Source organism: Chrysemys picta, chromosome 7, assembly GCF_011386835.1.
Source record: "Chrysemys picta bellii isolate R12L10 chromosome 7, ASM1138683v2, whole genome shotgun sequence".
Taxonomy (NCBI): domain Eukaryota; kingdom Metazoa; phylum Chordata; order Testudines; family Emydidae; genus Chrysemys; species Chrysemys picta.
This window is the reverse complement of record NC_088797.1, coordinates 55,911,989-55,927,132: the sequence shown is the minus strand read 5'-3', so window position 1 is coordinate 55,927,132 and position 15,144 is coordinate 55,911,989. Positions and strand designations below refer to the sequence as shown.

The 15,144-nt window shown below is 49.0% G+C and overlaps 1 protein-coding gene across 25 annotated transcripts in view; it reads left to right on the top strand.

Annotated features, from left to right (window-relative positions):
• NDST2 (N-deacetylase and N-sulfotransferase 2) overlaps positions 1–12,318 on the top strand; it is a 242,065-nt gene extending 229,747 nt beyond the window's left edge. For all 25 annotated transcript variants that reach the window (XM_042850140.2, XM_065551504.1, XM_042850138.2 and 22 more), the window contains 6 exons: positions 748–871; positions 2,634–2,808; positions 3,065–3,235; positions 6,943–7,052; positions 9,717–9,819; positions 10,055–12,318. In XM_042850140.2, the coding sequence (XP_042706074.1) occupies positions 748–871; positions 2,634–2,808; positions 3,065–3,235; positions 6,943–7,052; positions 9,717–9,819; positions 10,055–10,180 (809 nt within the window). In that variant the 3' untranslated portion in view covers positions 10,181–12,318. The remainder of the gene's footprint in view (positions 1–747; positions 872–2,633; positions 2,809–3,064; positions 3,236–6,942; positions 7,053–9,716; positions 9,820–10,054) is intronic.
• The last annotated feature ends 2,826 nt before the right edge of the window (positions 12,319–15,144 follow it).

Here is a 15,144-nt window from a genome sequence, read left to right as displayed (position 1 = left end):
ATTGTATAGCCCATTTAAAGATAAACTCCTGGCTTGGCTGCTTCCTGTGCAGACAGACCATTCGTAGATCTGTACAGCAGCAGCCAGTGATCACGTGATTAGGGCCTCTGGTTTGTCCCACCCAAGTGGAGCACCTCCATCAGCACAATGCTCCTACCACCCTGCTGGGGCATAATCCAAACTCACAGGGAAGAGCTGCACCTGCTAAGTCACTGTGAGAAGTAGTGCAGGCTCTTGGTTTACCCACACAAGTCCTTACCCTCTTTAGCCGAGCCGATGTGCTCCTCTATTGCCTTCCCAGTAACAGGTCTGTGCCCTCTCACGCTGACACACTGCACAGGGATCTGGGACCAGGTCTGAACATGGGGTCAGTAACTCATCTGGGATTGCTGTGGGCAGTGATTTGGCTAGAGAGGTATTGAACTGAGGAGCCACTTCCAGCAATGACCGGTGCCAGCCACCTGTGTAGAATGGGGGCCTCAGCCCTATGGGCGAACCTCTTCCCAACCCAGCTGCCATCCCCCTCACATGAGCCATTGGGGATCTCTGCTGGTGTGCCTATGCCCCTGGCAGCTCTTGTGCCCTGTGCCCGTGCCGCACTGTTGCTGCGTGGTAAGGGTACCTGGCTTGGCTGACCATCGGCATGCTGGAAGCTCTCACTGTGCTCAGCAGAGTCGTCAGGAGACGCCAGCCTCTCTTATTATCCTGGGTGACCCCAGCTCCACTAATTGTTGTTGCTCATTGTAGGCACAACAGCTGTGCACTTCTTCCTGACCATGCACCCAGCGGTCACTAGTAACTTCCCGAGTCCAGCCACCTTCGAAGAGATCCAGTTCTTCAATGGGCCCAACTATCATAAAGGAATTGACTGGTAAGCATCCTAGCTCTTGTGCTCCCCTATAGGGATCAGTCGTCATGTCGCGTCCTCCTGAATGTCCCTGGGCTCCATCCACCTCAAGCGTTTTGGCAAGCCCTCCATTTCTGTCTGGCACGTTGCACCTCTGGGTGCTCACAGTATCACAAGAGCTCGCTCTGTTTCTTCACTTGCTATGCCCCAGCTACACCCCTGCTATACGCCCTTAGCCCAGGTTTTCCTAAACTTTGAAAGCAGAGCCCCCGTTTAGGGAAATGAAGCCACGCATGCCCCTGCAACCCTGCACGTGCTGTGAAAGTCTGCCCACGAACAGATTGGGGAAATCTCCATACGATATTTGCTCTCTTTTGTCACATGCTCTGATGTGTTCACGTTTAACGTAGTCTCACTGGCATTTGAGGTCTGGGCTACACGCAAAGGTTTTGCTGGCATAGTTACAAATATGGCAAAAACCCAATACTAAAAAGGGGTTGCCAGTATAAGTCCTTTCACCAGTGTATAGCTAAATTTGTTTGGTGAAGCAGTGAGTGGTCCAACTCGTGGCCTGTGGGCCGGATGTGTCCCACAGGCCGATTCTCTCCAGGCCCAAACATGTCCAGCCTGCCACAGATCTGCTCGACAAAATGGCATCCTCCGTGTGGCATGGCCTTGCACGCACAGTACATGCAAGGTCATGCTGCTTGGAGGACATCATTTTGTAGAGCACGTATTTATGTACATGGCCCGTGGAAGAGCTCCAGACAACTGCATGTGGCCCGCAGCAGTGAAAAGGTTGGATCACCCAGGACCAGCAAAAGCACTCCTTTAGCAGCATAAGCTGCATTTCCACTAGGAGGGTTTGCCGGTATAGCTATTCCAGTATAGGTAGTGTAGACAAGGCCTGAATTAGTGCCCATTGAGATGGACAGGGTGGTTCACACCTCAGAGTTATTGTTCCACGCTCTCTACAGACCCAAGCAGATGTCTTTGTCTCCTACACTTGGTTTGGTCGGTCGGTCTGTCTACATGGGGAATTTTTATACTACTCTAGTTATACCAGTGTAGACCCCTATGAGAGCACTCTTATCCAGAACAAAAGTATCCACTCAGAGAGTTATATGGATATAACTCAAGATAACTTTCCAGTGAAGACAAGCCCTACGGTTCTTGTATGTACCCCAGCCCCCTAGTATATGAGCACCTCACAATCTACAGTGTGTTTATCCTCACAGCGCTTCTGTGAGGCAGGGCAGGACTCATGTCCCTGTGGTACAAAGGGGGGAACTGAGGCACAGAGAGACTAAGTGACTTGGCCAAGGTCACACAGCAAGTCAGTGGCAGAGCATGGAATTGAACCCAGATCTTCAAGTCCCGGCTACATGCTTCCCACTGGGCCGTCCTTTGTTCTTCACACAACAGCTAACGGCTCACTTGTTTTTACTGAAAGCAGAGACCCTGGCAATAATCCTGAGGCAGGTCTGCATCCCCAGCTAGTTCCAGGCACCACCCGAGGGTGCTCTGCCGTACATGCAGGGCAATGTCTTTGCCTCTTATTGCATCCCCCCCTACTCCACATCAGACCCTACCCCTGTTCCCCACTATCCCCATTCTATGTCATCCCCTCATTGACTCTCCATGAGCCTGGCCACCCCAAGCTCCTCTGCATGCCCTCTACAGTTCTGAGGTGCCAGCAGGCTGGTTTGCCCTGTGCCACTTTTCTGCTGGGTTGTGCTCCCCACACGTGTGCCATCAGGCTCTCCTGGTTTGCTCTGCTTGGCAGGTACATGGAATTCTTCCCCATCCCCTCCAACGCCAGCACAGACTTCATGTTTGAGAAAAGTGCCAATTACTTTGATACAGAGGTGGTACCAAAGCGTGGCGCGGCCCTGCTTCCACGAGCCAAAATCATCTCCATTCTGATCAACCCGGCCATCCGAGCCTACTCCTGGTACCAGGTATCGCTCCTTCCCGGGGGGCCCTGGGGAGGGTTGGAGATATGCTCCAGTGTGGCATGCAGCCCCTGTGTGAATGGATTTCTCCAGGAGGCCAGGGTAGGTTAGTACTGATGGGGGCGTGTGGATTTGTTCACAGGAGAACTGGGGTGTGTTTGTGCTGCCCAAGGGCAGCAGAGAGCAGGGGGCTGCATGCACATTGGCTAGGGAAGGGCAGAGTTCTGTGTTCTGACCTCCTAACTATGTGTTTGTTTCCCAGCACCAGCGCGCTCATAGCGACCCTGTGGCTCTCAATTACACCTTCTACCAGGTGATTACTGCCAAGACCCAGGCCCACCTGGAGCTGCGCAACCTGCAGAGCCGATGCCTACTCCCTGGAATGTATTCGACTCACCTGGAACGATGGCTGACGTATTACCCCTCTGGGCAGGTACAGAACTCTGGTGCGCTTGGCAGCATCTCTAGTAATTGGCAGAAGGTTGTTCTGGATTAATGAGCAGCGCTGCTTGGACATCAGCAACTCTGGGGAAGAGGGTCAGAAAGCCCTAGTGCCCAGGGGCTGGGTGTCACAGTCCCGAGTAAAGCATGGTGCACAGGGAATAGGTTCAGAGTTCAGCTTGGTGGCTGTAGAGACAGGAAACTCCCCGTCTGTCTCATTCTCTCTTCACTTTAGCTTATGACTCTTTTTTGGGGAAGGGGATATAAACTGCTGCTTCCTTCCTTCCATGTTACCTGATAGAGAATCAGGCTGATTTGTTATTGATTGTGTCTATCCAGTCAGGATCGAGTGTCTACAGGTTTCCAAATGCCTGTGTGTAGTAGGTGGCTGAGCGCCCAGACGGCACAGCAGCGTTAGGAGGTCCAGGAAGCACTAGCTTATTGCAGCATTAGGTTCTTTTCCTTTTATCTTGGCAGTGTGTCCCCCTGGGATACTCACGATGCCCAGTGGGTGTTCAGCTACTGCCGTGATACCGTAGATTTCACCAGAGGCTTTGGGCTCTGCTGCTTGTCACATTCACTTGTTTCTTCCCCATCTCATGAAGCCTGTAGCGCTGCTGAGTGTGGATTTTATTGCGGAGGTGTCTGGAGTCCGCAGACTACTGAATTCTGGAGTGCAGCCTGCCTTCTGTTTATAGATTTCTAGGTCGGTCAACACAAACTACAGCTTGTTTCCGTCTCTGAATCTGCCTTCATTGTGACAAGACATTTACAAACTGTCCCGTGTGCTTGGAGTCGGAAAACATTTTAGCAACTTCTCTTTTTTGACAGATGTAAAGCAAGATTGCCTGGATCTTGGCTTCTGTTGCCAGAGTTATTCTCAGGCGGTGTATGAACCAGCAGATCCCATCATGCATTTTCAGGCACTTATTCCCTGCAGCAGCAATAGCTCTAAGACCAGGCAGTGGTTCTGCTTCCAGAAAATGTAGTACTGCTATAGAACTAACAGGCAAAGGTAAAACAAAGCCAGAATCTGTGTACATGGCCTGGTTGCTGTCAGAGCAGAGCCAGTGCCTGACAAGAGTAGATGAGTTGTGCAATTGCAGTGAGGAGGAGTAACAGATATGAACTCCTCTAAGGCAGTATGTTGTCCAGGGAGAGCCCCGGCCCTGGGCTGTTCCCTCCACATCTCCTGGAAAATTCTGGCTTAAGCCAACAGCTTGCAAACCCCACCAGTTAATTCAAATGCAGCAACTGCAGGATCCCCAGCACAGGAGACTGGGTAGGGCTTTCATCTGGTGGTCAGAGCCAGGGAGATGGTGGAAGGAATCTGTCCTGCATAAAGTGTGCGGGCACATCCCTGGGCTCACATCTCCCTGCCTTCATATTCAAGCTGACTGGACTGTTAGAGCAGATGAGAGTGAAGAGAGGACAATACCCTCTTAGCAGAGGACGGCACATAAAATGATGTCAGGACATAATACAGCAAGAAAACTCTTCAGCCGAACTAATCACAACCACCCTGGAGCACTGTGAAAACATGGAACTTGGGAACCCTCCTGCTCTGTACAAAATCACCTGAGCTCTCCTCTCTGGCTGACTTTGCATTTCTCTACAGAATGAGCATCAGAGCACCGGCTACCACACTGAGCAGGGACTAGGACTCTTTAGAATAAGACTGTGGTATCCCTACTGGAGAGTTAACTTGGGTGATCAGCACTTAGGTTAGCCTGGCCTGGGGGTGAGTAACCACACTGCAAAGCCCTACTCAAGTAACTGCGTCCTCACTGGTGCTGCTGTCCCTTGTGTGTGTCACTTACTTTGGGGGGCATATCCCATGATTTTCAGCGCTGCACTAAGCTGAGCCTCTCTATCGTCCTTTTCTAGTCAATTGAAGAAGAACGTTTGCCCTTTTGGGGAATAGTGGGAGGTGCTGGAGGCCTACTGGCACTGAAGTGATTTTGTCTGTGTCCTCTCTGCAAAGTGGGCAGGTTACCAGTCTGAATGCAGCAGCAGCCCACTAGCCCATGCTCCCAGAGAAACCAGCTAGCCTGGGTTTAAAGCACCATTCAACTCAGATCATTCATGGGGGGACAGGAGTGGGGCTAGGGACAACACCCAAGTAAACTCTGCAGTGAAGACATACCCTGAAGGAGCTGGTTATGCAAAAGGACATGGATATGTCCCCTTTGGAAGACCGACCCAGGAAACACTGCTTCTCCAGGACACCACAAAGGGCACGGTCCATCAGGGAGAGAAGCAAAGGGCTTAGTTACAAGCACAGATCTGCAGAGCTGAGGTCAGGCAACTGGGCTCTGAGTGGAGTGAGCACAGGGCTGACAGTATGGAGCCACTGCCCAAGTCACAGATCTGCTGAGCTGCAGTCACCCAGTAAACGGGATAACAACACAGTGATTTGGGAGAGTGCTGTGGCAGTGATGGATGGAAAGCGATATATTATTTATTCACTGAATCCTCATTATTACTAGAACTGTACTGTGGACCCGTGACCTGCTGTCTGAGCTGGAAGCCTAGACTTTCTCTCCCTATATAAGCAATGGGATCTCTCCACTTTGCTTTACAAAAGCTACCTACCATAACTGGCAACAGAGATTTGCATAAGATTGCCCCCCTTTCCTGGCTGAAATGGTGCACCTGCAGAAGCCCTGCACCTTCCAGTCTCACGGCCAGAGTGACTGGGTGGGTTTAATGGCCCCTTTAAGAAAGAACTGGTCCTAAAAATTGGGTTTCTCCAAAAAGGAACCCCCCAAAAACCGCTAATGGTGTAATGGTTGTACAGAACTGGAGCACAGCTTCCTGTAACTATTTCTTTGGCCTGGGATTCTGGGCACACAAGGAGCAGAGCCTTGTCCAGGTCTGCCCTGGACAATGAACTAATTGCATGGAGAAGGATTCTCAAACTTTTTGCAAATACCCCACAGTTCTTTACAATGGTTTGCGTCCATGCAGGTTTATCACAGAGTGACTCCACAGGTGAGGGGCAGGGGCCTTTCCATCACCTCCTCCTGCCACTAGAAGATACCCATCCCAGAGCAGGAGAGGAAAAGCAGATCGCCCACTCTGAGGTCAACATCAGTGTCTGCAAAGAGATACATCGCTTCCCCACAGTGCCTGACCTACCATCAAAATTGCCAGAAGCCATCTCCTTCTGTGGCCAAGTGCTTCTGTTTCATTACTGGATCTGGAGTGGTCTAGGGCCCAGCTCCCCAGAACTCACCCCAAGTCATTTCTTTTGGACGATTTCCTCTTTAATGGCTAGTCCAGCTAGTACAAAGAGGCTGATGGTTATTGTCGGTCATCCTCCGAGGGAGGGAAATGAGCCAGAGCAGACTGTCATGTAAAAAGGAAGCATCAGCTGTCAAAAAGGATGCATGTAATTGATGGCTAGCACTGAGGCTAGGTGCTCAGTTACAGGCTAAAAATTTTGACACCCTGTTTTGAGCTGCTTTTATGTTGTAAATGTTGGTCACGTTAGGACTCTTCTGTCTCCAGCAACAAAGGGCCGGCACCCAAAAGAGGAACAGCACCAGCTTTTCCCCTCAGGCTCTTTGAGGGTTTGGAAGCCGCAAGCGTTAGGGCTCTTGGGGGAATGTCCTGGTCCAGAGGGGCTGCTCTCTGGGTTGGTGCCAGAGGCTGACTTAACTCACACTGAAAGCTTTGTGGCCTCTGTTGTTTCAGATTCTGATTGTGGATGGCCAGGAGCTCCGGCACAGCCCTGCTTCCATCATGGAGAACATCCAGAAGTTTCTGGGGGTGACACCACTCTTCAACTACACCCAGGCCCTCAAGTAAGGATTCGTCAGTATGTACGTACCACTGCTAATATTGCTAGGCAGCTGCATTGTGAGCTTGCTCGTGACCTTCACCTCAGGTGAAAGGGGAGGTGGTCTGTCATGAGCTCTGTCCCTGGCCTCTCCTGAGAAGCGATTGCAAGTTGGCCTGACTGGTGTGGTGAGTTTAAAGAAGCTTCTCTACTGTGCTTATGTGATCTAACAACATGCTTAAGCACTTGATTCCCAGAGCTGGCTGGAAAATGCTGCTTGCCTTCATCCACCTGTCACTTAGCTTCATGTGAGCCAAGAATGAGCGTGGGATGGTAGAGAGGTCTGGTTATTCTTTTTGTAGGCAGTACAGCACCCCATATTTGGACTCGTCGTCTCGTTTTGTGGTGTCCTCCAGTTGCTGATGGAGAAGTAACCTAATGTTTTCCTAGATCCCTCCCTGAGCTGAGCCCTTTTTGACATTGACACTGAAGTCATCAAGTGTTGTTGGTGTGGATGTTGAAATTACCTGGAACCGTAATTCCTTGAGTTTTTATTCAGTACCTCATGGTGTCACCAACGAACTGGGACTTTTGCTGGCTTCATTCCTGTAGTTTGACACGCTCTGGATCTTATTTTTGGGCTGGGCTGGGAGATACAAGGGGTAGAAAGTCAGATCACAACTTCATCTAGTCCAAGGAATAAATGGTCAGTTTTCAGAATGGAGAGAGGTAAATAGTGACCCCAGGGGTCTGTACTGAGACCAGTGCTGTTCAACATACTCATAAATTATCTGGAAAAGGGGGTACACGGGTGACGGGGCAACAAAATGGTAGATGAAATTCAATGTTGATAAATGCAAAGTAGTGCACATTGGAAAACATAATCCCAATTATACATATTAAATGATGGGGTCTAAATTAGCCGTTACCATTCAAGAAAGAGATCTTGGAGTCATTGTGGATAGTTCTCTGAAAACATCCACTCTATGTGCAGTGGCAGTCAAACAGAATTTTGGGAATCATTAGGAAAGGGATAGATAAGAAGACAGAAAATATCATATTGCCTTTATATAAATCCATGGTACACCTGCATCTTGAATACAGCGTGCAGATGTGGTTGCCCATCTCAAAAAAGATATATTGGAATTGGAAATATACAGAAAAGGGCAACAAAAATGATTAGGGGTATGGAACAGCTTCCATATGAGGAGAGATTAATAAAACTGGGATTTTCAGCTTGGAAAAGAGACAGCTAAGGGGAGATATGATAGAGGTTTATAAAATCACGACTGGTGTGGAAAAATTGACTAAGGAAGTGTTATTTACTCCGTCACATAACACAAGAACTAGGGAGTCACACAATGAACTTAATAGGCAGCAGGTTTAAAACAAACAAAAGGAAGTATTTCTTCACACAACGCATAGTTAACCTGTGGATTTTTGTGAAGGCCAAGACTATTACAGGGTTCAAAAAGGATAGGTCCGTCAGTGGTTATTAGCCAGGATGAGCAGGGATGGTGTCCCTAGCCTCTGTTTGCCAGAAGCTGGGAATGGGTAACAGGGGATGGATCACTTGATGATTACCTGTTCTGTTCATTCCCTCTGGGGCACCTGGCAATGGCCACTGTCGGAAGAGAGGATACTGGGCTGGGTGGACCATTGGTCTGACCCAATATGGCCGTTCTTATGTTGATTTTGCCTAATTTGGAGCAACTGCTCTGGCGAAACCCTTTTTGAATCTCTGGTAAACTATATATTAAATCGGAGGCTATATATTATTATAAGGTGAGGGACCTTTCCCATTGGTGTTGGTCTGGAGGGCCTGTTTTCAATGTAGGAGACTGATGGATCTGATTGGGTCCCAGATATGCCTGAGAAATTGTTAGCAGAGGCATTGTCTAGTGCTAAAGGTTTCAGGGTCAGGTCTGGGTTCCTTTTCCAGCTCAGACACAGATATGGCCTGTGTGACAGCGGACATGTCACTTCACCCCCCCCAAAACAGTGCAGTGAGACTTCACTTGGGAGAATGGCATTAGAGAAATGTCAGGGATTAGGACTATTTGGCTCTCTGTTGGAGCAGCTGTGATGGATTAGTGGAATTCTAGACACTCCTCCATCTTCAGTTGCCATGGGTCACTGATGACCTGCAACTGCTGAAGCAGCAGAGGAGGAGGAAGCAGTGTTGGTCAGCTTGCAGTCCTGAGAATTTGTGTGGTAAGTTGATATGTAGCCCATTTTAGGGACAAGATGGTGGTTTTCGTAGTTGTATTAGATCTGTATTTTAATAACATAAGGTGCCCATGAGTTGGGGCTTTGAGCACCATGGGAAGCTGTCAAATCAGTGTGGCATTAAGGTAGGGTGTTTTTGTTTGTTTTAAAGTAATTGTTAAAAAAAAAAATTCTATTGGTGTAAGTTCCTATGGAAACAGCCTCCAAAATTAAATTTTCCTGTTGGTCACCACAACATGTTGCCTGAACTTGAATGTGAAATTGACTTGACATGCGTTATAACCAAAAGTAAAACTAGTGCTTTTCATTGTCAAAGCCAAGAGGCGTGTCAAAAAAGGAAAGAAAGTGAGAAACGAATTCGATTTTAAAATCTTTGAACTGGAGTCAGCTAAGGGATCAGTAACACAGACAGACACACGTTTCCTTCCCTAGAATTTTTAACTACGTGTGTCCCTTTCAGGTTTGATGAAGCAAAAGGATTTTGGTGCCAGGTGCTAGACGGAGGGAAGACTAAATGCTTGGGAAAGAGTAAAGGAAGGAAGTACCCTGACATGGATTCCTCGGTGAGTAACCAGCTTGGGGAAATGTGCCTTGCTTGGAAGAGGCATAGTGGGTTGAAGGAGAGCACTCTCAGGCAATTAGGGACAGGTGCAGTGTCGGTGGATTTTCTGAGCTATGGGGACTACATGCCAGTGACGGCAGACAGGGCCTTAAGTAAGTGCTAGAGCGATGCCTTTCAGGGCAGTGACAGGATTGCGTGTACCCCTCGCTAACGTGTGCTCTCTCTTCCCCCTGCAGTCTCGGCTGTTCCTCACAGACTTCTATCGGGAGTACAACATCGAGTTATCCAAGCTGATGAACAGACTTGGGCAGCCCCTTCCCACGTGGCTCCGCGAGGAACTGCAGAATTCCAGCTGGAGCTGAGGTGGCAGTCCCTGCCCCGGAGCTGCGGGATGCATGGTGCTGTCTATCCATGGGTATAAAAGCCAGGTGGAAAATACACTATGATGGCATCTCTTGTCAGTCAAAAAACTAGAGAAAAGAGCAGCAGCCAGGATCTTGGGATGGTGACAGGAGCCCTTCCCCCTCTCACTGCTGCCCGGGATGTGTCATTGCAGGGGGTCCAACGAGACTGTTGCACCCAGTGCGAATCAAGCCCCTAAATATTAATGGTTTGTTACAAAACTTTGGTAAGAAAGACACAAAGAAAAGGAAATTGCACAAAGTGTAGCGGCTGCTCCAGGAGGACTGTGATCCCAGGGAACATCCGTGGGCTTCCCCCCCCCCCCCCCCCACCCAGAGGAGAGCATGCTAACCCTTTAAAGACTGGGATTTTTCAGACTCCTATAATACTACTGTCTGAAATGCTCAGTACCTAGAGGGTTAATGTCTTCCAGTTGTGATAGGTTTGGGTGCAGCACCTGGCCTTTGTTGTTGATAGCAAGGTGGTAATTGCACTTTTGTACCAGGAAGAGCCGCTGCAGCCCCGAGAGGGGGGAATCGGGAGAACCCCAGCTTTGGGGAGCAGTTTTAATGCTAGTCATGAAAGGCAACATTCCCTCTTCCGCCTTGCATGTGGAGTTTGTTCTTCAGAGACGGGTCCTGCTGTTGGCCACCTGTGTGGCTCCCCTCAGCTGAGGCTCCCTGCTCAGAGAGGGGGGTGATGTAAAGTGGACTGCCTGGCTCTGCCTGCAGCTGTGCCCTTGGGATAGTGTGTCCAGGGAGCTAGGTGAAGGGGCAGAGGCTTGCAGAAGTTGTCATAAAGAATCTGTTGTCTTCCAGAGGGAGGGGAATAGAGGTTGCCAGATATGTCCTCTACCTCCTCCTGGGAATGGGCTTGATGAGTTAGCCTAAGGCCCCTGGTTGGAAAGGCTCTAAGCGGTGCTGCTGTTTCTGAATACAACTGAGGATCGTGTCCTGGTGGCTGCTTCCTCTCTTACATATTTCCCAGGCATTACTGATACCAGGCAGACTGGTCCAGTTCTTTTCTGGGGCTGCATCAGCATCCACGTGATGGCAGGTGCCAGAAGATACCAGGCCGCAAAGCTAGTTTCTTCAGTGGACATCAGTGAGAGAGGAATTGAGTCAAACAGGAACATCCTCTGACTAGCACTTAGTTATCTATCCGATCCCTTCAACAGATCTGGCGCCCGAGGATGTCATCTGCGCAAAAGCTGAGTAGGAGCAATCTAGGCAAGATCCAGGGCACTCAGAGCAGAGCTTGTTGATCTCCCTCAGTGCAAAAGAACAAGGCCCTGGTCCTTGTGAATTGAAAGGGAAGAGACACTCTCACCCCTGTCCCAAGCCAGATAGCTTAGTGAGAGTAAAAGCAGCTCCGCTGCCAAGGGGCTGGGGCTTCGATTGCGGAGACAATTGTCCAACTGCATTAGGGGGGGTTTTGAGGTTGGAAAGGGAATACCCAGAGTGCTAGGCAGTCGCAGGGTACTAATTATGACTAGAATTTGGAAGAGCTAGTCCTTGCATGTTTGCCTCTGCCGCTGTCTGGAGTGGTTGTTTTCTTTCTCACTGAGCCATGGGTATCTAAATTCCAACTTCCCCCATCTCGCTGCACGGAGGAGAGTGGCTCTGGAAACAGCTTTTTTACTTCTTCTCCAACCTTATAGTATGGCAGGGGTCACTTGGACTGGTATCTGACCCAGACAGGAATACAATGTATGGCAACTTCTGCGGTCTCCTTTTTTCTAAAGGGGAGAGAAGCTGTTTCAACCAAGCTTTTCCATTGAGCCTTAGGTATTGTGTATTTTTAAATGGTGCATTTACCATTGTATGTAAATGTATATAGTATGCAATATAGTATTTTATTCCATGTGCCCTAAGGAAGGGCTAACCTTGTGCAACCAAAAAGAGGAACAGAAATAGAAACCCATCTCCCCCGTTAGAACAGAGGAGAGCCCCACTTCCTGCACTGGATTCATGTATAGTGTCATTCACATTGAATGATGATAATGGAGAAATTCTTGGCTCTCGAAGCTGAGCACAAGTGTCTGAATAAAGGCTAGAAGTAGCATTCAGTGGATTCAATAAATGTACCACTTATTTTCTATGAGTTGTGACGGTTTGGAGTGTTGTCCTCTTTCTGGTTCTGGGATCACCCCCTTCCCCACCACACACATGCATCCCTGTGCTTGGGCAAAGGCAGGAAACAAAGAAGCTACAACTTAGAATAGTGACCTAAGCTGGTATTTGGGAAGGGTTCGGTGGGTGTTAGGAACAGGGTCATGGGGGGAGGGATAGCTCAGTGGTTTGAGCATTGGCCTGCTAAACCCAGGGTTGTGAGTTCAATCTTTGAGGGGGCCATTTGGAGATCTGGGGCAAAAATCTTTCTGGGGATTGGTCCTGCTTTGAGCAGGGGGTTGGACTAGATGACCTCCTGCGGTCCCTTCCAACCCTGATATTCTATGAATATGTACAGTGACAAAAGTGAATCTCCCTTTTTGAATCTCTCTATGTATTATTGGCATGAGACACTGTCAGACTTCAAGTTAGCAGGGTCACACTAACCCCAACCTGAGTGTGCTGGTTCTTCAGGTCCAGCCTGGTTTTGTGTTTGTAGGGTTAGAAGGCTTTGGCTGGGGAATGGGGGGCTACTTCAACAAATGTGCCGGTGGGGGTTTCTGTTTTAAAATAAACTCTTCTCCATCAACTAGAGTGGATACGAATAGCCATAAAATGTGATTTGTCCAGAGCAGTGGCTCTCGCATAAGAGCTAAGAATGAACTTCCACAGGAGTGAACTAGTTTGTGTGGTAAAATTGCTGACATCTCTATTGGACAAAATAGCCCCTTCCCACTCTGAATGGAACAGCTGTGACAAAGTCTCGGACTCAAACCTGAGACAATCAAGGTAACAGGAAAAGAAACAATGCAAGCCCAGGGGCAGGAAGTAATGACAATGCACAGAGCACTCCCCTAGGGGCGCTTAGTGGGGCCAGGGCCTTCCTCTTGGAGAACACCCACTAGAGTTCCATAGGAAGGCAGGGTGTAAAGATACCTGCACTGCTTATGCTGAATGCAGCTTCCTGCTTCTGAAGTGTAATAGCAACTCCCTGCTGCTGGGGTAGTTTTAGCTACCCAGTGAATTGAGGTTAATGTGATGTGAACAAGCTCAGGCTGCTGGCCAGTGATCTCTGAGCAGCATTGGACCACCTCTGAAGCTGGTGCCAGCCCTAAAGAAAAGCCTGTTCCTTGCTGCATGTCAGGTGAAGACCATTCCTATGCTGCCACCCAGCAGCCAGCAAGACTTCTGCCTGCAGTTTCTTGACTAGAGCAAGCCTTTACCAACAGCTTCGGGCTTGCAGAAGCTGGCCGGCAGGTGAAACATGGCAGGACTGTGAGTGATGAAGCTCTCCTGGCACTGCAACCACCCACAATGTGTATTGAGACGGGAGGGAACTGTTTCGCTGGCCTGCCCTATTTAATTTTATGGCTCAATGGTAATGGTGCTGCTGGTTGTAACATCTGCCCCCTTTTGTCAAGAGATTCAAAAAGGGAGATTCAAAATTACCAAGAGATTCAAAAAGGGTTTGGTCAGAGCAGTTGCTCCAAATTAGGCAAAATGAACAGAAGAAGGGCCATACTGCATCAGACAAAGGTCCATCTAGATCAATATCCTGTCTTCCAATAGCAGCCAATGCCAGGTGCCCCAGAGGGAATGAACAGAACAGCTAATCATCAAGTGATCCATCCCATCACCCATTCCCAGCTTCTGGTAAACAGAGGCTAGGGACACCATCCTGGCTAATAACCACTGATGGACCTATCTGCCATGAATTTATCTAGTTGTCCTGCATTGTTGCTCTGGACAACTAATCAGCAGGAGCTATGACAGCCCAGGAACCTCATAGAGTAACAAGCGAACACACACATGTTACTGCAGAGAAAGGAAGTAACCCACACCAATGACCTCTCACAGAAGCTAAAACAAGCCTAAAATTAAATAGCTGCAAAAATGCAATCAGTGGAGCCAGGGGGCTCGTGCCAGCTTAGAATGTATTAACCATGGCCTGGGACTGACAGGGTAAAATGACCGAAAAGGAATTGGCTGCATTAGGGAGCATTTGAGTTCTGAGTTAGGCTAGTTACTCTAGGCCATGAGTACAGCTCACCATATCTAGCAAATTTAAAGTAAGCTCGACACATGAAAGGAGAATTCCAGCTCATTTACCTGCCCCACAAAAATGAAAGCCACAAGACAGGAGCGCTGGGGCACTGCCATGTGAAAGTCACCTTGCAGCAGGGTTGGAATATCAGGACACCCTCTGTAATCAGTTTCCCTTCCATGTAGGACTCTGAGACATGAGTACAACCAGGCAGGAACTCCAGAGCTGTGATCAGATATGATCAGGGTTTTAGTGTAGAGTGGACCCCCCCCCCCCCGCCCCCCTGCAAACAAACTGAGTCACTGGAATAAAAATCACTTAAGAAAACTTTTGTGAGGCAAGTAGTAAGAGCAGCTTGCCTACAGCATTCATCCTAAGGCTAGAGTCTCTGAACTGATTACATCCAAAACCAACCTTCCTCTTGGGAAGCTGCAGGTGACAGAAATCAGGAAGAACCAAGCACCCATTGTATTTTAAAGGGTGTGTTGTTTGCCAGTAGCTTTCCGTGAGCAGATTCGTGATAGGGCGGGGAGAGCCCTTTCTTGAGCACAGCGGCCCAAAGCCTGTATGTGGGCTGGCTATTTTTGGTAGCAATGTGAAAAAGGAGACCACCAGGAAATGGGGTGAACCTAAGCCATGCCTGTGAGTAGCCAGGAGAGCAGTTGTGTCTCGGGAAGAGTCTATTCTCTGCATTGTGTTAAGAGCCTCTCCTGGGTGCACACATTTCTTGTCTCCTGTTTCCGGCTCAAAGGGGAAATACCACCCTGCT